The sequence below is a fragment of the Heloderma suspectum genome, chromosome 2 (assembly GCF_057233095.1).
Source record: "Heloderma suspectum isolate Gila_16-S chromosome 2, 16-S_ref, whole genome shotgun sequence".
NCBI classification, from domain to species: Eukaryota; Metazoa; Chordata; class Lepidosauria; order Squamata; family Helodermatidae; genus Heloderma; species Heloderma suspectum.
This window is the reverse complement of record NC_139459.1, coordinates 303,538,147-303,563,188: the sequence shown is the minus strand read 5'-3', so window position 1 is coordinate 303,563,188 and position 25,042 is coordinate 303,538,147. Positions and strand designations below refer to the sequence as shown.

The window sequence follows — 25,042 nt, the reverse complement described above, 5'->3', positions numbered from 1 at the left end:
TTTTTATTCATAGAATCATAGAATAGTAGGGTTGGAAGGGGCCTAACAAGACCATCGAGTCCAACCCCCTGCTCAATGCAGGAATCCAAGTCAGAGCATCCCTGACAGATGGCTGTTCAGCCTCCTCTTGAATGCCTCCAGTGTGGGAGAGCCCACCATCTCCCTAGGGAATTGGTTCCATTGTCGTATTGCTCTAACAGTCAGGAAGTTTCTCCTGATGTTCAGCCAGAATCTGGCTTCCTGTAACTCCAGCCCATTATTCCGTGTCCTGCACTCTGGGATGATCGAGAAGAGATCCTGGCCTTCCTCTCTGTGACAACCTTTCAAGGACTTGAAGAGTGCTATCATATCTCCCCTCAGTCTTCTCTTCTCAAGGCTAAACATGCCCAGTTCTTTCAGTCTCTCTTCATAGGGCTTTGTTTCCAGTCCTCTGATCATCTTTGTTGCCCTCCTCTGAACCCTCTCCAGCTTGTCTGCATCCTTCTTAAAATGCGGTGCCCAGAACTGGACACAATACTCCAGATGAGGCCTCACCAGTGCTGAGTAGAGGGGAACTAGTACTTCCCGGTATTTGGAAGCTATGCTTCTCTTAATGCAGCCCAAAAGAGCATTTGCCTTTTTTTGCAGCCACATCACATTGTTGGCTCATATTCAGCTTGTGATCAACAACAATTCCAAGATCCTTCTCGCTTGTAGTGTTGTTGAGCCAAGTATCCCCCATCTTGTAACTGTGCCTTTGGTTTCTTTTTCCTAGGTGCAGAACTTGGCATTTATCCCTATTAAATGTCATTCTGTTGCTTTCTGCCCAGCGCTCCAGTCTATCAAGATCACTTTGAATTTTGTTTCTGTCTTCCAAAGTATTAGCTATCCCACCCAATTTTGGGTCATCTGCAAATTTGATCAGCATTCCCTGCACCTCCTCCTCCAAGTCATTCATAAAAATGTTGAAGAGCACTGGGCCCAGGACTGAGCCCTGCGGTACCCTGCTTTTTACCTCTCCCCAGTTAGAGAAGATCCCATTGATAAGCACTCTTGGAGTCCCATTCTGTAGCCAACTGTGGATCCACCTGATCGTTGTTTCATCTAGCCCACTTTGAGCTAGTTTGCTCATCAGGATATCATGGGGCACTTTGTCGAAAGCTTTGCTGAAGTCGAAGTATATTATGTCCACAGCATTCCCACAGTCCACAAGGGAGATGACCTGATAATGAGATCAGATTAGTCTGGCAGGATTTGTTCTTGACAAATCCATGTTGGCTTCAGGTAATCACTGCATTGTTTTCAAGGTGCTTCCAGATGGATTGCTTTATCATCTACTCCAGAATTTTCCCAGGGATTGATGTCAGACTGACTGGTCTGTAGTTCCCAGGTTCCTCCTTTTTACCCTTTTTGAAGATAGGGATGACATTAGCCCTCCTCCAGTCATCTGGCACTTCCCCCATCCTCCATGATTGCTCAAAGATAATAGACAGTGGTTCTGAGCGTTCTTCTGCCAGTTCCTTTATGACTCTAGGATGCAGTTAATCTGGCCCTGGGGATTTGAACTCATTCAAAGTAATTAGCTGTTCCTTGACCATATGCCTATTGATCTCATGCTGCAATCCTGCTCCTTCAGCCTGTACTTCACCTTTGCCAGGGGGGGTCATAGACCCTCTTTTGGGAGAAGACTGAGCCAAAGTAGGAACTGAGCACTTTTCTTTGTCATCTGTTATCATTTTGCCATCCTTATTTAATAGCTGAACAACCATTTCTTTCCTCTGCCTTTTACTATGCATGTAGCTGAAGAAAGCTTTTTTGTTGCTTTTAGCATCCCTCACTAACCTCAGCTCATTCTCAGCTTTAGCCTTCCTGATGCCATCCCTGCAATTCTGTGCTACCTGCCTGTACTCTTCCTTTGTTGCTTGGCCTTCTTTCCACTTCCTATATGTGTGCTTTTTTGTTTTCAGGTCATCATCTCTAAGCTTTTTGTGAAGCCACATTGGCTTCTTCTGTTGTCTTCCACCTTTTCTTGTTGGAATTGTTTGTAATTGTGCCTTGAGAATTTCCTTTTTTAAAAGCTCCCACCCATCTTGGACTCCTTTTCTCATTAGTGTTGCTTGCCATGGGACCTTACTGATCATTGTTCTGAGTTTATTAAAATCAGCTTTCCTAAAATCCAGGGTACGGGTTTGGCTACACTTGGCTTTTGCTTCCTTTAGAACCATGAACTCAAGTTTAACATGGTCACTTTCCCCCAAAGTTTCTGTAACTGCTACTTAACCCATTTTTTTTTCATTTTTGATTCATTTTTTTCCCACTTGAGATAACCAATGGTGCACACAATGCAGCAGTAAGTAGAATTAGTGGCAGGAACATGGGGAGCAGAGATAATGAGCAAGGATGCAAACTTAAAGCACACTGGAATTCCATGTACCTGAGTAACAAAGTCAGATAGGTTGCAAACCTGATTAAGAACCCTGAATAGGCAATGTTGGTGGTTAGAAGCCAGAACGATGGTGGGGCACAGTTCTTTGTGTATTCCAAAAAGCAGGAAGAGAGGGATGCCACTGCATACCTTTCAGCTTGGGGAAAGAACTTAATGAAACAGATAGCAAGCATCAGCCAATGATCTGATTTGAAAACAACTATTGTGCTGGAGTTTGAAGCAACCTTTTTGAATACTTCCCTACATACAGCAGTTTCAGCAAAACAAAAAGGAAAAAGCTTTGGGCCTAAATTTAATTTCAGCACATACTCTCCACCTTCCCCAATTTGCCCGAGACAGATATAATTTCTGTACTAATATCTCAAGTAAACCCACCATTATAGCTTCAGTGTCTTTTACAAAATATTAAATTATATTTCATTTCTTGTTCTTGCCTTTCTTGAGGTGGTCGCTCTTTTATTGCCCTGCTAGCATTAGAGGAACACAGGAACCTGCCTTATACTGAGGCAGACTTCAACTCCCAGCATTCCTGATCATTATCCATCATGGTCCATCAAGCTAAGTAATATCAATGACTGGTAGTGGTGTTCCAGGGTCTCAGGTAGGGCTCATTCTCAGCCCTATCTGGAGATGCCAGGGATGAAACTTGGGACCTTCTACATGCAAACCATGTGCTCTACCACTGAGCTATTACAAAGCATGTGGTGTTTGTGCAGATCAAAATGTATTTGCTTTGAATGATAAAAGTAGCAATCTGTTTGATTACATTTCCTTTGCAAACAAAAAGTATCCCATGAGCCCAGATCTCTTCCTCCTTCCATCTTGGAATATTGCCCATATACTACATCCAAACCAGAACTGCACAACAGCACACGTTTTGGGGGGAAATGCAGTCCCAGAATAAAGTCACATGCTCAGAGTATCCAAATGTTGGCTCTGTCCTCCTGGGCCATCACCCCCCACATCCACCTATTGTATCAGGTGTGGGAACCTGTGGCCCTCCAGACATTGTTCATTATTACTCCCATCATCCATGACCACTGGCCATGGTGGCTGGGGCTGATGGGATCTGGAGTCCAACAACATCTGGAGGGCCACAGATTCCCCATCCCTATTACATGTTCCCAGACTATCCCTGTTTTCATCTGTAATATACTCAAGGGTAGGTGAGTATATGCCAGAAATGCACACATTTCCCAAAGCTAGGTGAGAAGATAAGAAGTGCTCTCCTGATCCAGTAGTTATGGCAGAGAACCTGGAACTGAATCCTCAGCTTCATGCCAAAAATGATGGAAAGGAGGGGAGTGAGTCAATACTCCAAGCCTGAATGTCTTCGGAGAATTCATTCCACTGTCAGCTGCACAGGCAGTATGTGCCGCTTCATTGTCTTTTTATTTTTAGTTCTGTGTGGTCCAGCTGCTTCTTGGCTTGACAATGTTGCTCCATCAAGCCTCATGGGAACATTACACTCAGTGAGAAAAAGGCACACTTGTACGTATAGGAAGCCTCTTTCAGAGTGAGAGAAACCACAGGTGAATTTGCCTTCAAGACTGACTTTCAGTGCTTTCCTGATGTCAGCTTCTTTCAGCAGGAAAAGCTTCGACCCCCGCCCCATGTTCAACTTCCCGGCACCAAGAAAAGGCAATGGAAAAATACAAAGGTCAGGATGGAGTGCAGCATCGTGGGATCACAGAGAAGGACTATGAAGATGAGGGTGGCTGACATCTGCTTGACATTATCCAAAGGAAAGGCTCAAAGGAGCTCTTTTTGAAGTTCATGAGACACAGCCTGGGGTTCCTGACAAACGGCCAAACAAGTCCCCCTTGTGTAAATTTTGTACCTTGATCAAAATACGCCTCCTTCTGGCTCTCCCCTAATCTTGTATTTGTAGGCCAGTCTCATGAATGTTTACTCAGAAGTAATTCCAACTACATTCAATACTCATCTGTCTCTTTCTTTCAGCTGCTACAGTGAATTCTGCTGCATTATTCCCGCCCCATGTTGGCTGCCTTTAGAGCAGTTTATGTTTAAAGCTTTGACTGGACCGTGCACTGATGGCTTTTTACTTCTCAATATCTCTCAGGTGATATCTCTCCTAGGTATGTTGGAGAAATCTGCCACGGACTATAGTGAGGCCGGATTCTTTGGAATCCGGCCCCACGGGGTCCGTGGCGGAACGGCCTCCCCCCCGCCACCCCCCGAAATCCCCCTCCCCAAGACGGACCTACCTGGCGGCGGATGTGGCGGCGGAGGCAGCTCCGGCTTGTCTTCCAACCGCTGCCAGGCTGTTGCGGCCGCCATTTGTGTGGCTGCCTTTTGCCGTGACAGGCTACATAAATACTTACGTAGCCTATCACAGCAAAGAGCAGGGGCGCAAATGGCGGCCGCTACGCCATTTGCACCCTTGCTCTTTGCCGTGATAGGCTATGTAAGTATTTACGTAGCCTATCACGGCAAAAGGCAGCCATGCAAATGGCGTAGCGACCGCCATTTGTGGCCACAGCAGCTGGAATCCAGCTGTGGGTGGCCCCGGCCGGCGGCTCCGCAAAGTCGCTGCGGAGCGGAGCCGGGGAGGATTCCGGGGGGAGGGACGGAGCTCCTCCCCCCCACTGTGGAAGCCCCGGATCGGAACAGTTAGGACATTTCGTACATCCCTAATCTCTCTTCAGATGGCACCTGATGTCTGAGGTGTCCTGTTTTACACTGGCTGCTCTCCTGTTCTCTTGGGCCATCCCCATACGCAATTTAATGTCCCCTATTTACATCTGCAAAATGTTGGAGGATGTCAGGGTGGAAACTGAGCCCATAGAGCCCCAGAGCTGTTCTGATTCTGAGGAAGAGCAACAACCCGTGGGAGAGGAGCTCGCTCATCTCTCACAGGCACAGCGGCAGGGAGAGATCCCTCCTGCCTGCATTCCTGAGAGAGTGACCCTGGCAGTGAGAGAGCAGGGGATGGGGCCTTGCTGGACGCTCGGCGCAGACGCAGGGAGTGGCGCCAGATGGAGGGCGCCGAGAGGAGGTGCTCTGCTCGCCTGGCGCTGAAACAACGGTCGCGTCCCGAAGACGACCAAGGGTAAGAGGGAGGACCTCTCCATAGCCCGTAAGCTCAGAATCTTCCTGCCCTTCTCTTTCAAATGGGGACCAACTGCCTTACCTGGAGCTTAGGCTACTCTGCTAACTATCGCAGTGCAGTTCCTGGCTTAGTCATTGGTGATTAGCTTCTGAAAGAGTCATTAAGTTGTAAAAGGAATAAAGCCTTGGAAAGAATCCTTTTCATCTGTGTTTTGACTTGGCTATAGGAGGGGACTGTAACAGGCAGCTAGGGCGCTCCTGACAGAGGGTATGTCAGACCCCTGTTGACAAATAACAGCATTTGGTGGCAAATTGTGGGTTAATTAATGGAGCATTAATTAATCCAGGATATGTGGAAACACACTGTATTGCCCCAGCCGTGGGCATTGAACTCTTAGATTAGAAGTGCCAAGACAGTGATAAATCAGACTCAAAGGTTTGCTTACAAGGAGACTTCATTGAGTAACTTACAGCACACAGGCGTACCCAATGGTTGGATCAGGCAGTTTCTCTGAACCCCGAGTCACTGGGTAAAATGGGTCTTATACTCTACAGGTTAGCAATAAGCAGCGTTTCAGCAGCACATGCCCCTAGCGTTCATTCTCAGCATAAACTAACAGCACTTGGTCCTCAAGCACAGCCACCTGTAGCTTCAAGGTAAACAAATTCTGGTTCTCAGGCACATAAGTGATAAGACATTCTCCTCATTAGCGAGCAATGTTCTTGGAGCTGCTTCCCACCCCTTTGACTCATCTGGCTACATCAGGAGGCAGGTTAAGGGAAAACAGCAGCCCCCTGACCAAAGGCAAATAGCATTATGGATCTAAGCCACTCTAAAACTACTAATAGCTTGGTTCAGGCCTGGGGCCTTAGACACACACTGTCCGTGTGCCACAGAGGACCAAACCTGGACACTTTTGGTTATTCATGGGTTAAACAACCCAAAGTTAATCTAAGAACAAACCATATGTTAACTTTGGGTTGTTTAACCCATGAACAACCCAAAGTGTCCAGGTTTGGACGTCCCGCTAACAACTTACAAATGGAGCATTCATAGGTTGTTGCTGCAAAACTGGAAGTGGCTCACGAATGGTGCAGAGCCCTGCAGATTAACCCATGATTTGCTGCCGAATGCCGTCATTACATGTGAACCAGGTCATATACTACTAGGCTAAGTGTGAGGATGAAGTGTTACAGCAGGGAATGTGCAATGGAACACTAACGCAGCTGAAGACACTGAAATGCAGAAGCTTCTTCACAATTATATTTGAAAAGCATCCACTGAACCTTCCTTGCAGGGAAGTTGTTAGAAGATGTCATTTATTATTAGTGGCAGTTTTACTGTGACAACTGCTAAATGTTGGGCTCAGAAATGTAATCTACGTCATGCTTGACAGAAGAGAGGCCAAGTTAACTATCTTTTCCCCTAGTACAATTAACACTATGCACATAAAAAGGAGGGGGCAGAGAATATGCAGTGATTAATAGGTTTACGCATATAGATTAAACTCATTAACAGATGAGATTATGCTCTGAAGAGACTGAGCAATCTGCTAGGTAGCACTAGCAAAAAATGTTAGTAGGACTGAGGAGGCCTATTTCTCAGCCACACCTCTTAAGGGTGCATACTGCCTTGCCACCTGCCCCCATCCCACCCCACCCCACCCCACCCCAGGCAACACTGCAGGGCCACTACGATTTTGTTGTGTGTGCTGTCAACAAGTATTCCATTTTGTGCTATCATATAATACACTGTCCTTCATCAGCCCATCCACACTCCAATGTTTGCAAAAGCTATCGCCCGGTTGCTCCTTCTAATAACAGGGTGTGCCTGGCAGCCAGTTGCTTTCCCATAATGCCCATCAAAAGCAATGAGTTCAAATCCACAACATACCATGAGTGTGGGCGACATATGCATCTATAGCTTTAGCTTTGCTGGTGCTTAATGAAGGTGGGAAAACCAACTAATTAGGACTGAGCTAAATCCCACCTGCCGATTTCACTGCCCCATTCGTAGTGAGCAAAATAGCAGGGTAGATTTCAGCAGTTTGGGGGTGTGATGTGGCAGGGGGCGCTGGGGAGGGGGGAGGAGGTGAAAGCCAGCTGAACTTTCTTGTGATGCTTCTCCCACTGGCTGCTCCCATTTCCCCCCCCACACACACACACACAATTCCCCTCTGAACAACACTACATCATGATGATGATAATGATGAAGTGTTGTTCAGTAGGGAACTCTGTGTGTGTTTGTGTGTGACCGCTAGCTCACTTGAAGAACACCACAACTAAAAAAAAGGCAACAGCAAAGAAGTGTCAGAGGGGAAAGGCAGTTAGTGAGCATCTCTACACCAACCTAAAATCCTGCATTTAAAACAGGGCTTTGTGCTTCCATTTTAAATGCAGGATCATGACAGACTCGCTGTATACACACTTCCTTTCCCCCCTCCTTTCCCCCCTTGTCTGAGTCTTCCATATATATTTCATTATACAGCTGCTAGATGGCGCTGTGATCTAGCTCCTCTTATTGCGGGCTTCCTTTTTCAGGGAGGGAACTCAAGCAGAACTCAAGTGCTGTAATTTGATAGCTCATTATCTCCAATCTTTTAAAAAACGGAATAAAGGTCATTTAGTGAGGGAGATGCCCTGGAAGTCGACAACGTCATCTAAAGGGCCCACAAACTCCTGTGAGTAACCAGTATCAATGGCAGGATAGAAGCTCCGTGTGAAGAAGCCCTCAGTTCACCTTTGGCCTCCAGTCCCCAAAATATGACCAAATGTTCTTAATAGAGAGCCCTTCGTTGTGATGAGTGGCACGTGTGCGTGTGTATATGGCGGTTCTGTGTACTGCAGGGACCCTGTGTATAACTGCTTTCTGTGCTCTGCAAAGACACATACTGTATTCCCCTTCCTTCCTAGGAGGCTGTTGGCGGAGGTTAGGGACAGAGGGCATCAGGGACAGAGGGCAAGTCTTGGCTCCAAGCACAACATCCCCCAAAGCAGCGCTTTTTTGCTCTCCACAGAAACGAATGACAATTCATTCAGATGAGAGAAAGTAAGTGTGTGAGTGTGTATGTGATAAAGAAACTCCTTTTTCAATCAATATAAATTTGAAACGGGTCTCAAGATTACCACAAGAGCATGAAGGATTAGTCACAGACAAGGAAACAAAGTGTGCCCAGGAAGCTGCCTTCATATCCATTGTCTCTTCCAACACAATCCATGTCCTACCTGCCTGATAAGGCCACAGAATAAGTATCCAGTGAAGCAGTAGAAGTTATAGACTGCCCGTGATTCCTTTTCTGCTCCATTTGCCTAATTGACAACACACCTGAAACTTCAATGCAACTATCCCCAGTGGGTGCTCCTAAATTTGCAAGTGGCTCCAGGCCCACTTTGCTAAGAATCCCAAAGAGGAAGAGGGGTGCCAGCAGGGCCAATGGAGACAAAATAGTAAGAGAGTAACATGCTCTGAAATCAGGCCTCATCAGTACTTTGTTCACAGCATTCTGCACCAGCTGCAGTTTCCGAACCCTTTTCAAAGGCAGCCCACAAAGACTGCATTACAATAGTCCAGACTTGCCTAACCTGGTGCCCTCCAGATGTGCTGGACTGCAATGGCCACGATGGCTGGGAATTATAGGAGTTGCAGTCCAACACATATGGGGGGCAAATGGGGAAGGCTGCATTCGTCTAACCTGGATGGGAACACAGCATGCGTGACAGTGGCCAGATCTGCCTTCTATGGGAAAAGGTGCTGCCAACACACTGGCCAAAGCAGTGCAACAGCACTCCTAGTCATCCACCTGACCATCCAGAAACAAAGCCACGTTCAGGAGCACTCCCACGCCATGGACCCGATTCTCCAAGGGGAGCGCAACCTCATCCAAAAGAGGTTGTCCTCTTACTCTTGGAGCTGCTTTCCAACTGACCAAAGGCACCTCTGTCTTGCCTGGATTAAGGCTCAGCCTGCTACCCACATCTTGGGCTCCTTCACATGGAGTTTTTCATGCGATTGTCATTGTTCAGTCATGGTTTTTCCCACATGCTTTACACGATACTGTTTCCCTGCAGCTGTTGTCCTCTCCCCCCACCCCCCGGCTTCCCTGTGTTATTTCTTAACAGGGAAAATGCAGTATTTTCTCAGGGAGCACCATCAAACCGCCACCTCCTGCCCATGTACCTCTGCTGTGGCTCAATGAGCCGCTTTTGTGTGGCACTTGTTGGGGGTGTCGTTATCATGACAACACCTGTGACAATGATGGGGTAGGAATGTCACCCTGCCATGCCTCAGCCCCTTCACCTCTTTGCCATTCCGTTATTGGTTGCCTGCACAGCACAACGTTGTGGGAGTCTGTAAACCTGGTAGAGTTGCTTTGCTGCCTCTCCTCCATTTCTCCTTCTTCCCTGCTCCCACCGCCACCCCAGCAGCGCTTTACAATGGGTAGGGATGGTGGAGAATTCCGCCACAGACCCCCGGAGTCTGTGGCGGAACAGACCACTCCCCTTCTCCACCCCGCAAAATTCTCCCCGGACGGACCCTACCTGCCGCCGGCCGGTCCGGTCCGTCTGCTGCTGTCCGCTGCTCTAGTCTGCGGCTGCAAATAGTGTCTGGCGTAGCGGACGCCATTTGCGTCCCTGCTTTAGCCGTGATAGGCTACGTAAATATTTACGTAGCATATCATGGCAAAGAGCAGGGATGCAAATGACATCCACTACGCTACTTGCGTCGCTACTCTTTTCGTGATAGGCTACGTAAATATTTACGTGGCCTATCACAGCTAAAGCAGGGATGCAAATGGCATAGCAGACGCCATTTGCATCCCTGCTCTTTGCCGTGATAGGCTAACATAAAGATTTACGTAGCCTATCACGGCTAAAGCAGGGACGCAAATGGCGTCTGCTACGCCGGACTCCATTTGCGGCCACAGCCCAGCAGTGGACGGAAGTCCGGCTGCAGACGGGCCCGGCCAGCGGCTCCGAGGACTCCCCACAGAGTGGAGCCAGCCGGGGAGGATTCCGGGTGGAGGGACGGATCACCCACCCGCCCCCGTGGACACTCCGGATTGGAAAGGTAAGTTGATTTCGTACACCCCTAACAATGGGATTGGGGAATTGCACTGCACTGGAAGTGCTGCCTGGAAAAATTTTAACCCTTTCTATTTGATCCCCATGTACACACAAACAAGACAAGTGTAACCCCTTTCCATTCAATCCCCTCTCCCAGTGTATACACAAACAAGAAAAGCGTTACTGCTTGCTTTTACAAGGACAACACTGACGTGTGTAGGGGGACGGGGACTTCCTAAGTTGCAAAGTTTCAATGCTTCACAGTGGGAACGGGGGATCACTCTGCTCTGCAAGTGTTGCCTGGAAAACTTTAAACCCTTTGTATTCAATCCCCATGTACACACAAACAAGAGAAATGTAGCTGCTTGCTTTGGGGGGGGGGAGCAGATTTCAGACGTTGCGAAAGTACTGTGGAACACTGTGGCCGAGGTAGGGAAGTGAAGGGGGGGGGCAAGGATGTTGAAATGAAAAAGTTCATGACAAGAGTGGGGAGGGTCTACCCGAGGGGGAGTGGACAGCGGGGCATACAATGCTGCTGACATCCGAAAACATCCCGCCAGGCTCCACCCACCAGTGCAAATGGCAGGTAGCGTTATGCGGTAAAAAAAAACCAGCCATGTAAAGAGCAGATTTAAAATCCCACAAAGAATCTGAAAGAAGAAGGAACAGTAAATCACGGGATAAAAGCCTTGTGTGGAGACGCCCCCTGGTCCATCACTGTCCTAACACACCAGTTTGAGACCTTCAGTGCTGTTCTGTAAGGAGAGAGTTGGCTGCCATCAGCATTCTGATGACCCCACAACCTGAATCTCTGGCCAACCTCCCCTAGCACTGGAGACAAGATGGAAACATGTGGAACCCCATAATAAGCCAGTGTCTGAGGGGGTGAATAGCTGGTTCCCCTGTACCACTGTCTGGGACCTGCACTCAAGATAGAACTGGAACCAACATAAAACAAGTGGCCCTGAGCTCCATCCTGTGTGTGAACCATCAATTTATTAGTCCTTGGTTTTGGACATACTCAATGTATCTTGTGTAAGTAGTACGTATTTATTATTTATTTAAACTACTTATATCCCACTTGATATCATTAGATCTCTAAGCAGTTTACATAGCACCTGCTTACGGAGGGGTGAATACAACATCCCTGCTTTCGAATGAGAGAAGTAGTAATGGATGGATAAGCTGTCTCTTTGGATTTTACATCCAAGCTCTTATGGATATCAGAGCTTTGAGGAGCGATCGTGACTCGAGGGCTTGCATTTGTGAAGCTGTTTGGAAAATGACAACCCAGCTATGCACAATCTGTATAGTCATCTGGTAGCCTTTCATGGGATTTTGTTCCTGGTTATTGTAGAGGGACCTTCTGTCTCTCTAGCTCTATTTGGCAGGAATCATATTAGACAGTGCAATTCAACACAAAGACTTGTGCTGTGGAATGCTTTGGTTGGAAGGTGAAAATGCAGAATGTTTCTCAAAAATGGTGGGGGGAGCAGTTAACTGTAGCCCTGCCTGAGTAGTTAATGGCCTTATCCCATTTCACAAGTTGAGAAAAGAAGATTGATGGGGTAGAGATCACATTTCCCCCAGTTGATATAGTAGATTGGTGGTTGGAATTATTTCTTATCCCTGGTTCTGTCATCTGTCTCAAAAGAAGGGAAATGTTTATAATTGCTTTCCTCCCTTCTTCAAGAAGGTAGATAAGATGCGGGCGAAAATTCCCAAGAGGTCAGCATAGCTTCCACAGCTCCCATAAAACAAACAAGATGCTCGTGAATTACCTATCTAAAAGCTTTCTTTGCTGATAAAATATTCTAATTACCATTGCTTGGTTTAGAAGCTCCCTGCTCTGAATTCCTAATAGCTGTAAGAACTAAGGAATAACATTATTACTTCATTAATCCATCCTGCCGTGACACAGGGCACAAAGCACAGCCTGAATCATGCCTTAGCAGCCCCATCTAGCCCCAAAGATCATAAAAGATGTAGGGAAAGGTCGAAGTGTGGCGAACTTGAATTAAATTTATCTTCTCCCTTAGGAGATGGCAAGTGCAAAACCTAATTCAAAGCACCAAAGGTTTGGTTTTCTTAATGGGTTCTGTGGAATGCAGTTCAACCTGAGTTTGTGGCATGCAACAGCAGCAGCAGCCAGTAGAAACAAAACGGAGCAAGGCCTATGACGCTGCAGAAGCCCTCCTGAGCTAAGTCAAGGAACAACGGATTAAAGCAAAGAACCACGTGGGTTCAGCTGCAAAGTATGTCAGGAGAGGGTGGAGAGAGGATGGTACTGCAAAAATAATTTTGACATCAGATTACAACAGGAGGCTTTATCACAGTTCTTGTGGCTAATGTCCTGGATGAGGAACTGAACATATTAGCTCCTCCCTGCCATTTGCAGGAAGCAACAAAACTTCTACTCTCACGTTCATGTCTTAATCCCATCAGTGCCCTGCAATCACAATGGTCTCCCTGCCTGTTCAAAGATCATCTGAATACAATCAGATGAGCCCTGCTCCTGGACATCTTCCATTCATGGGAATATAAAAAGCATCAGACCAAGATCCATTTAGTTCAGCATTTTGTTTTCAGCAGCCATGCAGGTGCCTCCAGATGCTCACAAGGAGACCGTGAAGATGACGGCCTTTCTGACCTGTTTGCCTCTGCATCTGGTAAACAGAGGCGTACAGCCTCTGGATATAAGAGTTCAATTGAGCTATTAATACTTTGTCAAATGGTTTTTAAAAAACCATCTAAACCAGCATCCTTTAGCACCACTGAAATGAACCATTCCTTTCAGAGTGGGTTTCTGCAGGGCTCTTGCATAGGCCCCATTAAAATGAAATGGTGACTGTAGAGCAGGGGTGAGGAACTTCGGGAGCTCTGAGAGCCAACTTCAATGCCCTGGGGGCTGCACACAGATACACAGCCACCCGCTGCTGAATTTTGGCAGTGGCGGCATTAAAAGCAATTGGCGGTTTGTCACCAAACCACACTGGTGGCCTGTGAAGGCCAAATTTAGCTTTAAATCTAGGCCATAAAGCTAAATGTGGCCTTTTTAGGCCACCCGCAAACTTGAGTAATTGTGGATATGATAGCAGTGAATAAAATTATGCATGGTGTGGAGAAGGGGTATAGGGAGAGGTTTTTCTCCCTGTCTCACAATACTAGAACCCAGGGTCATCCAATGAAGTTCAATGGGAGCCTCAGGACAGACAAAAGGAAGCATTTCTTCACACAGTGCATAATTAAAACCCAGAATTCACTTTCTCCAGATGTGATGATGGCCCCCAACTTGGACGGCTCAAAAGGGGATTAGACAAATTCATGGAGAATAAAGCTGTCAATGGTTATTTGTCATGCTGGCTAGATGCTACCTCCAGGATCAGAAGCACCCCACCTCTCAATACCAGTCACTGGGGAATAGCAATGTATGACACATTTGTTTCAGTTTGTTCTTCATCAGGGTTTACCCAGTTCGTACCTTCCGGACCAAAGATGGACCCTAATGCAATCTGTGGTCGAAGTCTATCTATTTCCAAGCTTGGAATATAATCTGCAACCCCAGCAAAAAAAATGTGTTTGACAGCATATGTACATCTGAGAAATGTGCTTGAAAAAATGCATACTTTTGAAAAATGTGCATAAATATGCTTTATCGATAGGAGAAGAATGCGTGCATTTCAAAGATGCACACAACTGGTATGTACATTTGGACAAATACACATGAAAATAGGCACAGATTTTCATGTGAAAAAACCCAAAACAAATCTTGCAATGTGCTATGAACTTGGGTCAGAATGAACTTTGAGATGGAATTCAGAGAACTTTGGCGAGTTCGAGTTTTGCTGATTCGCACATCCCTACAAGGGAACAACACCAGGAGAAGGCTAGTACCTAAAACCCTCCAAAAGCTCTTCTAGAGAGACACTATCCATTCTTCCACCCATCCCCATCCCCACCCCCAGAACATTGAACAATGTAATTGTCAGCCCTCTCTTGTAACAGTCCTTCCCATTGTGACACATGTACACCATTAAAATACCATTACAAGTCTTTTCTGCTTTCTGCAACAATGGTCCTTTAACAGGTCTCAAGATCAAAACTCTTGCTGAAAAATCCCAAATATTTTAAAATGTACAGTTCCTACTGTTTCTGCTTTAAAAAATGGAACAAAACAGCCTTGGATAATGATGGGTTCTGGGGAATGCAAAACACCAATGTCAGTATGGTAGCTCTCTAGAGAAAAGAAATATGCTTTTTTAGCTGCAAGCATCTCAAGACTTTTGAATACTAGGAAGGAATTTGCCTTTCCTTTTCCTTTGATCTGACCGTACTGTGAATGGAAAACAACATTTATCTTTTGGTCCTTTGTGTTGTAAAGCAATATGCAATGCTGGAAAGCACTGTCTGTACCATCTGTTTTTTGCTCAGCTTCTCAATACACAAAATACACAAAGCACTGTAGAACAACATCTAAAGAGAGGTTGCTAGGGACGGAGACATACAATAACTTCCTCCTGATTGATAGTAACTTTTAAGCATCAATCTATGGCTGTGTCCCCATAGAACACCATCAAGCAAAGGGGCCAAGAAGTATCAGGTGCCTCTGCCACCACGTGAAGGCTGTATCTGATTATCAGTCATTCAAATACAGGACTGAGAGCCAAATAGAGGTTGGACCTTTCACTTTTTTTTCTGTCTAAACATGCATAGGATTGCAGCCTCAGTGACATTAGTTACGATACTCAAAGGGCTACTTTAGACTTTTAAGATTTCAATCCTGTGTAAAGTGGAAATGGTAATTTAACCCACTTCCCTTAAAGACAAGTATATATTCCAAATGAGCTCATAATCAAATAGTCTCCACATACATACCTTCAGGATGACATAAGCCAGTATGTAATCTTTCAATATCTCCATTACCTTGCAGGACCTATACTGTGCCATTCCAACAGTGTGGGAACAACAGATCCCAAGAACGTCCCTGGGGTGTTTTTTCTAGGCTGATATGTTTAGCAGCAGGAGTTACCACCACCTGAAAGAGGAGTGTTTTGATGCACCACCTTTAACATGGAGAGATGAGGGGGAAAGCCTAGAAAACATTACATCTGAACTGGCTGCCAAACTGTGGAAGAATACTAACAGAGTGGATCAGTGATATATGGGCTACAAGAATGCTATAGCTGTAGAAGAGAAATAATGAGCATGTAAAGAAATTCAGACTTAAGACTCCAAATACACCCAAATATTTGAACACATGAAAATGAGGAACAAAGTTGTCCAAGCAATATTAACTTTGCCAACTGCAGTAAACCTCGGAAGAAATCCAGAAATTTGGAAATAACACTGTCTGGATACGTAACAAGGGTCTTCACAGCATAAGTGAGCAAAACAATGAGAAGCCAAAGAGAACTCTACTATCTGGTGTGTGTTTTTTAAGCTAAAAGAACTGTAATTCTGAAGCACATACACAGCAAAACAAAGCAATCTTGATTCATTTTCTTCTGAGTGACTTTAATTTTGTGGGGGAAATTACTACACAGTAACATTTGGTGACACATCCAGAAACATCTGTAAGAGTATAATGCCTTGATAATGTATCTTGACTCACAAAAACGACTGAATGAAATAGCTTTACCAGGTGCAAACTGTTAACAGATTATTTTGGAAACCATTCACTCAAAAAAAGTTGTGTTTTTTTTTAAAGCACCATGTTCATCCTTGGCTAAAAGACTGTTCATTATTCTCTAGCATAAAAGATATTCAAGAGATAGAGAGAGAACACACATCTCATCACGAAGCGCAATGCAAGCATCTTGCTTCTATTCCATACACCCCCCGTTTCCAGATGTGTCATTCTCTCTGGAATAAGTGCTTCCTCTAAAGCACTCAGCTATTTTGCTTTAATGTAGACATCCTGCGAATATGAATGTTTCAAACTGAAGAAGATGAGGAACCAAAACAAAAAAGTTAAAAGCTTCACAAGTAGTAGTCACATTCTCAAACCCAAACTACAGAACTCTTTAGAGACCATGCATTCAAACAAATGTCCTGGGTGCAAATGTGTCCAATGTTCCTTTGAGGTCTGATTCAAATATTAAGTTCCCCATGTTGAAGGCATCAAAATAGTTCCACATCGCAGTATCTGTCCACAGGAGCCAAAACATAGGGATGCAGCCAACCATGTGGCAAGAAACCATTCCCATTCCTGGAAACTGCTGGTGCCACAGTATATCTATTCTAGCAGCCCAGTCACCATAATAAGAAGCATACCTATGTTATGATTCCAGCATGGAGCACTGATATGCAGAATAATTCGTAATGGCCTCATAGCACTTCTTTCTTTCTTTCTTTCTTTCTTTCTTTCTTTCTTTCTTTCTTTCTTTCTTTCTTGTTATATTTATATCTGTCTTTTTTCCCCTCTTGCAAGGAACCCAAGGTGGCTTACATAGACCTCCTCCTCTCCATTTGCACAACAACCCTGTGAGGTAAGTTAGGCTAAAAGTCAGTGACTGGCCCAAAGGCATCCAGTGAGCTTCATGGCTGAGTGGGGACTAGAATCCAGATCTCCTGAGTGATGGCCACCAATTTAGATGGCTTTAAAAGGGGGCTGGACAAATTCCTGGAGGAAAAAGCTATCAATGGCTACTAGTCTTGATGGCTATGTACTACCTCAAGTACCAGAGGCTATGAGCCTATGTACACCAGTTGCTGGGGAACATGGGTGGGAGGGTGCTGTTACGCTCATGCCCTGCTTGTGGGTTCCCGGTCAACAGCTGTTCGGCCACTGTGTGAACAGAATGCTGGACTAGATGGACCCTTGGTCTGATCCAGCTCGGCTTGTCTTATGTTCTTATGAGTTCCAGTCCAACACTCTAACCACTACACCACACTTTAGGTGCCTGTAACACTGCAAACAGCCCACAGAACCATGCAGTAGCATCTTCACAATTCTGAGACCCACAAAACACAGAGTTCCCACATTCTCTTGCTGCTGCTTGTCCTCCAGTCCTTGTCATGTATCTCCTCCAGTGCCACTTGTCACTCTTCCTCCCACACCACACTCCTGCCAGCCTACAGCTCTTTTCCCTTCTCCCTCAGGCTAGCATGTGCCCCTAATGGTTTCGTTAGAATGGCTCTTTGCATATATGTACTGCTGAGACTACTAAAGGAAGGAGAAAACAGGTCAAGTCTGTTTTTGTTTTTGTTTTTTTATACATCATTTTTTTTCTTGCAGGGAACCCAAGGTGGCTTACATGATCCTCCTCCTCTCCATTTTTATCCTCACAACAACCCTGTGAAGTAGGTTTGACTGAGAGTCAGTGACTGGCCCAAAGTCAACAAGTGAGCGTCATGGTCAAATGGAGACTAGAACCCAATCTCCTGAGCCCCAGTCCAACACCCTAACCACTACACCACACTGCACACAAAGGGCTTCTTTTTTAACTTTATTTCTGTTGAGTTCTTTGAATCAGCTTGGACTTCCAATCTCCTAGGAACCACTATACAGCTCAGGAACCATTTGGGCACATTTGTTTTTCCTAGACAGCCACAGAACAGTTTGAAAACAAGGCTGTGTGAGCGTCCTGCTGTATCTCCCAACTTCTGAAAGCTGGACCTTCCCTTCAGGATGAGCCTTCTTCCCCTGTGCATCCTGGACATATTAAACAGACTGTAGATAATTTGTGATAGGGCGACAGATGTGCACTGCAATCCTAAGCATGTTACTCAGAAGTAAGTCCCACTTAATTCAGTGAGATTTACTCTTAGGTAAGTACACCTAGGATTGCCCTGTAATATACACATACATGCTGAAGCGTAATTCAGCTTTAAACCTGAACAGAAGCTTTCAAAATGGACAGAACCGTTACTGGTGAGCCACTCTGCCATTCCTTCTTTCTATATATCTGGGACAGAAAACACTTTTTGCCTTTAAGCTTTTTTCTTCATCCCTGAGAGGGACTAAGAGCTCTTACTGGTTCCCACCCAGAGCTCTGGGAACAAGAACGTCCTGCCCTATCTTAAAGAAGCCATATTGCAGTTGCTAGGCATGTTCAGTCTAGCAACTTAGCAGCTCCCTTTTTCCAGCTACAAGTATTATCAGTGTTGCAGAGGCAAAAACATGGGGATCTGCCTATATATATCCTTTTATTTAACCTCACTGAAAACATACCAAGGACTGCGTGCTGGAAATATATTTTGGATATCTCATTAATATGTACCTTCCTTGCCTTTTGACAACTATTTTGGCAAGATGCGAAACAGTTAACTGAACTGACATTTATGATGTTAGCACAGCAGGCATGCAATGAATTAGCCCCAATGAAACAGGCAGAACAGTTGACAGGTGGTTATTTCCGGCTCCTGACAAATTAGGCCAAATACCTCAGCATCAGTTTCACCGAGATCGTATTTTCAAGATTTATACAGGAGTTGTCTCCATTAATTGACTGAACAAGGTGGGTAGCTCAGGGCCAAAGTACACGTCACATTCAAAGCGTCAGTTTTTTAAAATATGGCCTTTTATTTTGAAATGATCTTAAAAATACGGGTAATGACAAGGAAGAACCCACATAACAATACAAGATCACTAATTTATGACAAAAGGAAATTCACTGATTACAGTCCTTAGTATATCATAAAACTATCAACATCACTTTCTTTACAAAAAGCCACTTCAGGGACTTCAATCTGGGTTGGGAACACTGTGTGGCACACAGAAATTTAACCTTTCTCCTGTACCTGAATTACCCTGAAGCTGTTACTTCAGGGTGATGTCCCCCAGAGACAGTGTGGTAGAAAGTGTTAACCCCTCTCCCACACACACTGGAGTCCTATTCCAGACTGGGGTATCCACAACTGATTTTTTTTAAAGAAAGAGTTCTAGCCGTGTTAATTAAAAATGCATTTAAAATAATCAGAGAGTTTGGACAATCATACCTCTGGATAAATAGCTAAGATATGAACAAGTCTTTTTCCCACATATGCAGCCCTTTAGTATGAGCCAGCAAACAAGCCAAGAAGTCTTCCATTAACTATGTTTTTTTGTTTTGTCCAAACGAGGAAACTGTGCTCCACCAGCTTCTGATCATGCCAGAATATTAAACCAGCTTCAAACTATGATTTTATATCCCGGCTTGTTTTGATGCTGGGGCTTGATGAGACAAGGCTTTTAATGTGCTATCACCTTGTCCTGTTTGCACCCCATGATATTTCCCTAACAGCCACCACCATTAAGTGTCATTAACCTGGGGTAGTGAACTGGGGGAGAGACGCAGCCTGGATGCAGCTCAAGTGCACACTCCCAGATGGTCATTAAAGGGAATTATGAACTGGCTCCAGCATAAGGCTGTCTAATGAAATAATTGGGGTTTTCTGGGAAGACAAACATGGGAGCATGGCAATCCATATGCCTTCCTTAAACCTGCAGAAACAGCTGTGAGTTTTCCCAGAGAAATGCTTGGGTTGTCAGAAACAAATAAATGAGTATGTTTGTGTGTGGGAAGAATGGAAAAAATGTAAGTAAAGTTCAAGGGGCTACTACTGTGTGGTTGTAAAATGTTTATGGCAGGGAGAGCAGGCTCCAGGTGTTAGCTCTAGTCCAGTTCTCTTCAACTGCTTGTTTTGATTAAAAAGTCAAATAGAAGAACCTTGTTCCATCTTTGAAAGGAAGTATGGAAGAAAACCCATAATAAATAATCCTGCCACCGGGGGGGCGGGGGGGAAACAGTCAAAAGTGGTGGCGTTTTTTGTTTGTAAATGTCTGAGGCAAAATGGGCCTAAAGGACAGATTCTACTGATTCCTCAATGCGTGCGTGTGCGCACGCGGGCATACTCCTCAAAAAGGCTTTTCGGCAACTGACAGCTACAACGTCCTTTCAGGACAAAGGATATGCCTATTTCACTCAGGTTTAGGCCTACCAACAGCTATCAACCATGATGGCTCTATGCTGGGACACAACAAGGGGGGAGTGCTTGTGTATTCATGGCGTGCTTGTGGGATTTCCAGAGGCATTGAGAGCCAGTGTGGGGTAGTGGTTAGAATGTTGGACTGGGCCTCGGGACATCTGGGTTCTAGTCCCCACTTGGCCATGAAGCTCACTGGGTGATTTTGGGCCAATCACTGACTCTCAACCTAACCTACCTCAGAGGGTTGTTGTGAGGATAAAATGGAGAGGAGGAGGAAGACCATGTAAGCCGCCTTGGGTTCCTTCCAAGAGGAAAAAAGGCAGGATACAAATGTAATCAATCAATCAATCAATCTGGTTGTACACTGTGAGAATGAGGATGCTGGACTTGATGGACCCTTGGTCTGAGCAAGCAGGGCTCTTCATATGTGTTTATGACAAAGAACAGTTCTTCCCCAAACGTCACCAGTATCCCCAGAAGAGTTAGAACTATGGTACAGCAGTGGCAACTGGAAGAAGTTGCCAATGAAAATAGGCTCTTTCCTTGATATCCATGCTGAAGAACCCAAGTTTCTTATATACCAAATCTCCCTTCTCTAGAGCATGTTCTCTGTATTCCACACCCCGCACCATCGCATCCACCCACAAACATGTAGCCCCAAGTCAAATTTACACTCTGTAAATAGCATTCCAATCAATCCTCATATTTGGTTATCGAAATGTTTTGGATATATGCATTACATATTTACTTGATAGTCGAACTCGATAAAGTCAATGGGCAGAGTCACACCAGCTATCTTACCATGGCCTAGAATTAAATTATTAAGAACATAAGAGCCATCCTGAATCAGACCAAAGGCCTATGTAGTCCAGTATCCTGTTCCCACAATGGCCAACCAGGTGCCTGTGGGAAACTCCCAAACAGCAGCACATGAGGAAAAGAACACGTTCCTGCCTGTGATCCCAGCAACTGGTGCACATACTGCCTCCAATAATGGAGATAACATTTAACATTTAATAATGGAGATTTGGTATATAAGAAACCTTTAAACCACCCAATAACCAGAATTCTCTGTATACAGCCATCAAGACTAGTAGCCAATGATTACCTTATCCTCTATGAATTTGTCTAATCCTCTTATATGTCTTATGGTAGCAAATTCCATAGTTTAACTATGGATTGTGTGAAGAAGTACTTCTTCTTACCTGTCTTGAATCTCTCACCATTCAGCTTCATGGGATGACCCCGTGTTCTAATATTATAAGAGGGAGAAAAACTTCTCCCTATCCACTTTTCCCACACCATGCATAATCTTGTACACCTCTATCCTGTCTGCTCATATTGCCTTTTTTTCTAAGCTTAACAGTCCCAGACATTGTAACATTTCCTCCTGCGGGAATTACTCCAGCCTCTTGATAATTTTGATTGCCTTTTTCTGCACCTTTTCCAACTCTATAATATCCTTTTTGAGGTGCAGTGACCAGAACTATACACAGTGTTCCAAGCCGCACCATAGATTTGTATCAGGGCAATACGATATTGGCAGCTTTATTTTCAATTTCTTTCCTAATTATGCCCAATATGGAATTTGCCTTTTTCACAACAGCTGCATTTTGGGTTGACATTTTCAGCAAGTTATCTACCACAAAAGCAAGATCTCCTTCTTGGTCAGTTACCACCAGCTTGGATCCCATCAGTGTATATGTGAAGCTGGGAGTTTTTGGCCCAATGAGCATTACTTTACACTTACTTACACTGAACTTCATTTGCTATTGTAATGCCTATTCTCTCAGTATGGAGAGGTATGTTTGAAGCTCTTTGCAATTACTTTTTAAAAAAACACACACACTCACTTACTGTCTCTGTTTCTAAACTCTGAAGAGCTTTTGACTTCATTGTTTTCCTTATCTCAACCATGCACCCTTCTTTTAATAGTACTCACCATGGTCATGGGCAAATACAAAAAAGTTGATTCCCGTCAAGATCTGGGCCAAGTCATCATACCGACAACAGTGTTCTCCAGCACCATGAGCAACAAACACCAGGCCCCTAAATGGAACATCAAGGTAGAGAGAATAAAGTTAGAAATCAGGAATTATATAGGCAAACAAGCAGTGGGTTAAAAAAAAATTTCAAGGCTTTAACCTTTAAAGTCTTACATGATTTGGGGTCCAGATATTTACTGGATCACCTTTCCTGTACCAGTCCACCTATTCACTGAGATCCTAATCTGAGGATCTCCTCTCAGTGCCCTGCCTTTTTAGCTGCAGCAAGTAGCAACTGGACAGAGCCTTTTCGTGGTGGCCCCTTGCCTTTGGAATACCCTCGCCACAGAGGCTACCTGGTGCCCACGCTGATTCCTTTAGGCGGAAGGCAAAGCTGTTTTATTCTCCTAGGCATTTTAAGAATTCTTAGAAATTCTAAATTCTTCTTACTTTTATGCATTTGGGGTTAATGTTGCCACTAAGTTTTTGTAGTTTTATTTTTTTTTAATGATGTTGTATTTTATGGGTTTTTTACATTTAATATTGTTAGCCACCCTGGTAATTTTCAGATATCGAAGGTGCAGGATATAAATGAAGTAAATAAACAAATGAACAAACAAACAAAGTGTACTGGACATAAAAAAGAACAGGTTAAGTGGTTAAGGGAGCAATCCTATGGCCAGTAGACACTGTCTAGAGGGCCATAGGATATGCTCTTTTCCGGGAACGGACCTCTGTGCTGCCTCGGAGGCAGTGTGGAGAAGCCCCGTCCTCCGTGCTTGGAAGAGGAGTGTGGAGCGACTGCAAAGGGGTGTTCCGGAGCGGGGAGAGTGGAGCTGCACGTACGACACATCCTATGTGTCGTATGGCAGCTTCCTCTCCCAGTCGGCTCCCCCACTGAAAATGGCTCTAGTGAAAAATAGCAACGCAGGAGAGGCGTGGAGGGAACGATCCCCCCTGTGCCTCTCCTGCCTTGCTGTGGATAGGCGGCCGCCTCCGAGGTTGAAGGCGGCCGCCTATCTAGTTAGGATTGTGTTCTAGGAGACTGAATGCCGCATTACTATCATAGTGAGAGGAGGGGAAATTAATATGTAAGGTATGAATCAAATAAATGGAATCCTCAGAGCATCCAAGAGAGCAGGAAAGCCCAGCCCCCACCCAGTGATAAGAAGTAGAATTCCTACTTGCTCTTTTCATAAGTCTTTGCTTGGGAATTACAGTACAATGGCACACAACCCATTCAAAATGCCCATGAAAATGTGAACACTGTGTAAGAGACTCGCACAGTTTCTCATTCACCAAGCTGAATGTGTTTATCTCTTTAAGTATTTTTCTCCTACTCCTCAGCCAAAAAAGCTCCTGGAACAGCTTACATGCAATCAGTAAAACAAGGCAGCCCCGCCCACAGGCTTACAATCTAAAAATACACAACACATAAGGAAAAGGGGAGGGGAAGGGAAGGGAAGAGGAAAAAATTAAATAGTCTTTCAGCAGGGCTGATGGAATAGCCCTGCTTCCCCTCTCATCGCCCTCACCCACAGCTGGTGGCCCACCTCCTGAGACTTCAGTAACAGTGGGTCTGCCAATCACCTACCAGGCCACCCCACGCCCTTCAGGGGAAAAAAGGTTGCCCGCCCCTGCTTTATGCTTCAGTGGGTCAAGCCTACAGAACTGGTGCAATTTCACACAGTTATCTTAAAGGCATTCTGAGCATCACTGAAAAATAAACACATCAATCTTTTGGACCCTGTAGGACCCCACTCTCCACAGCGCTCGTTTTGCAGTTTCTTTTCATCTCCAGATGTTGCGATTCTGTTGGCAAAGCTGTCTGATAATTCTGACATGTTCCAAGAAGAAACTAAAGCAGGCAACATAAAAGGCTTCTCTTGCACATGCTGGAATCATGCTAATTTCAAAAACCCTCTTAGAAGTGACTAAGCCAAGCAGCTCTCTGCACAGCCTGAAAATTGGCTCTGTGTGCTTGACCTGCAGTTGCTACAGAATGGATTAAAATACCCATTGTGGTTGGGAGTCAGCAAATCCTTAAGACGGCAATTTTAAGCATGCTGGCTTGGAAATAAATTCCATTGAAGCCAATGCAGTAAATAGGTTTATGACTGACATGCCAGTAACATGCCTAACTTTAAGCAAGCAAGCAAGCAGGATGGCGTACTGCTGAGCCTAGGAACCTGAGTAACGTCACATGGGTGTTTTACATAACACACTATGGCTCTCTTCACACCTGGCATTTTATTCCACTACAAACCATTCCTTTTGATTCCTGACCCTTTCCGGGATTTAGACTGGCCCTGTATACAGGCATCTCTCATAGCGCTTCCCTCTACTGTATTCCCTTTCACGGCTGGGCGGAGCTGCGTGGAAAAATCGGGACACAAGGTGGCTGCTCCCCCCCCCCCACTGATCACTGGTTCCTGTAACATGATTTATGCTCCACCTGTCCCTCCTGCCTTCCTTCCTTCCTGCACCCCTCCTTCCTTATCTGTCGTCAGTGGGGGCTGCTCTCCCCCTTTATTCTGCTTTCCCATCAAATGGCTTGTCCCCACCATGCACTGTTGTTGCTTCCCCC

General features: G+C 45.1%; 1 protein-coding gene across 5 annotated transcripts in view; it reads right to left on the bottom strand.

Annotated features, from left to right (window-relative positions):
* The window catches only part of MGLL (monoglyceride lipase), a 137,544-nt gene that overhangs the window by 86,624 nt on the left and 25,878 nt on the right, over positions 1-25,042 (bottom strand). For all 5 annotated transcript variants that reach the window (XR_014788538.1, XM_084840174.1, XM_084840173.1 and 2 more), the window contains exon 3: positions 22,413-22,519. Coding sequence is in view for 4 of the 5 variants with exons in the window: in XM_084840174.1 (XP_084696300.1) it covers positions 22,413-22,519 (107 nt within the window). In the remaining variant the exon portion in view is untranslated. The remainder of the gene's footprint in view (positions 1-22,412; positions 22,520-25,042) is intronic.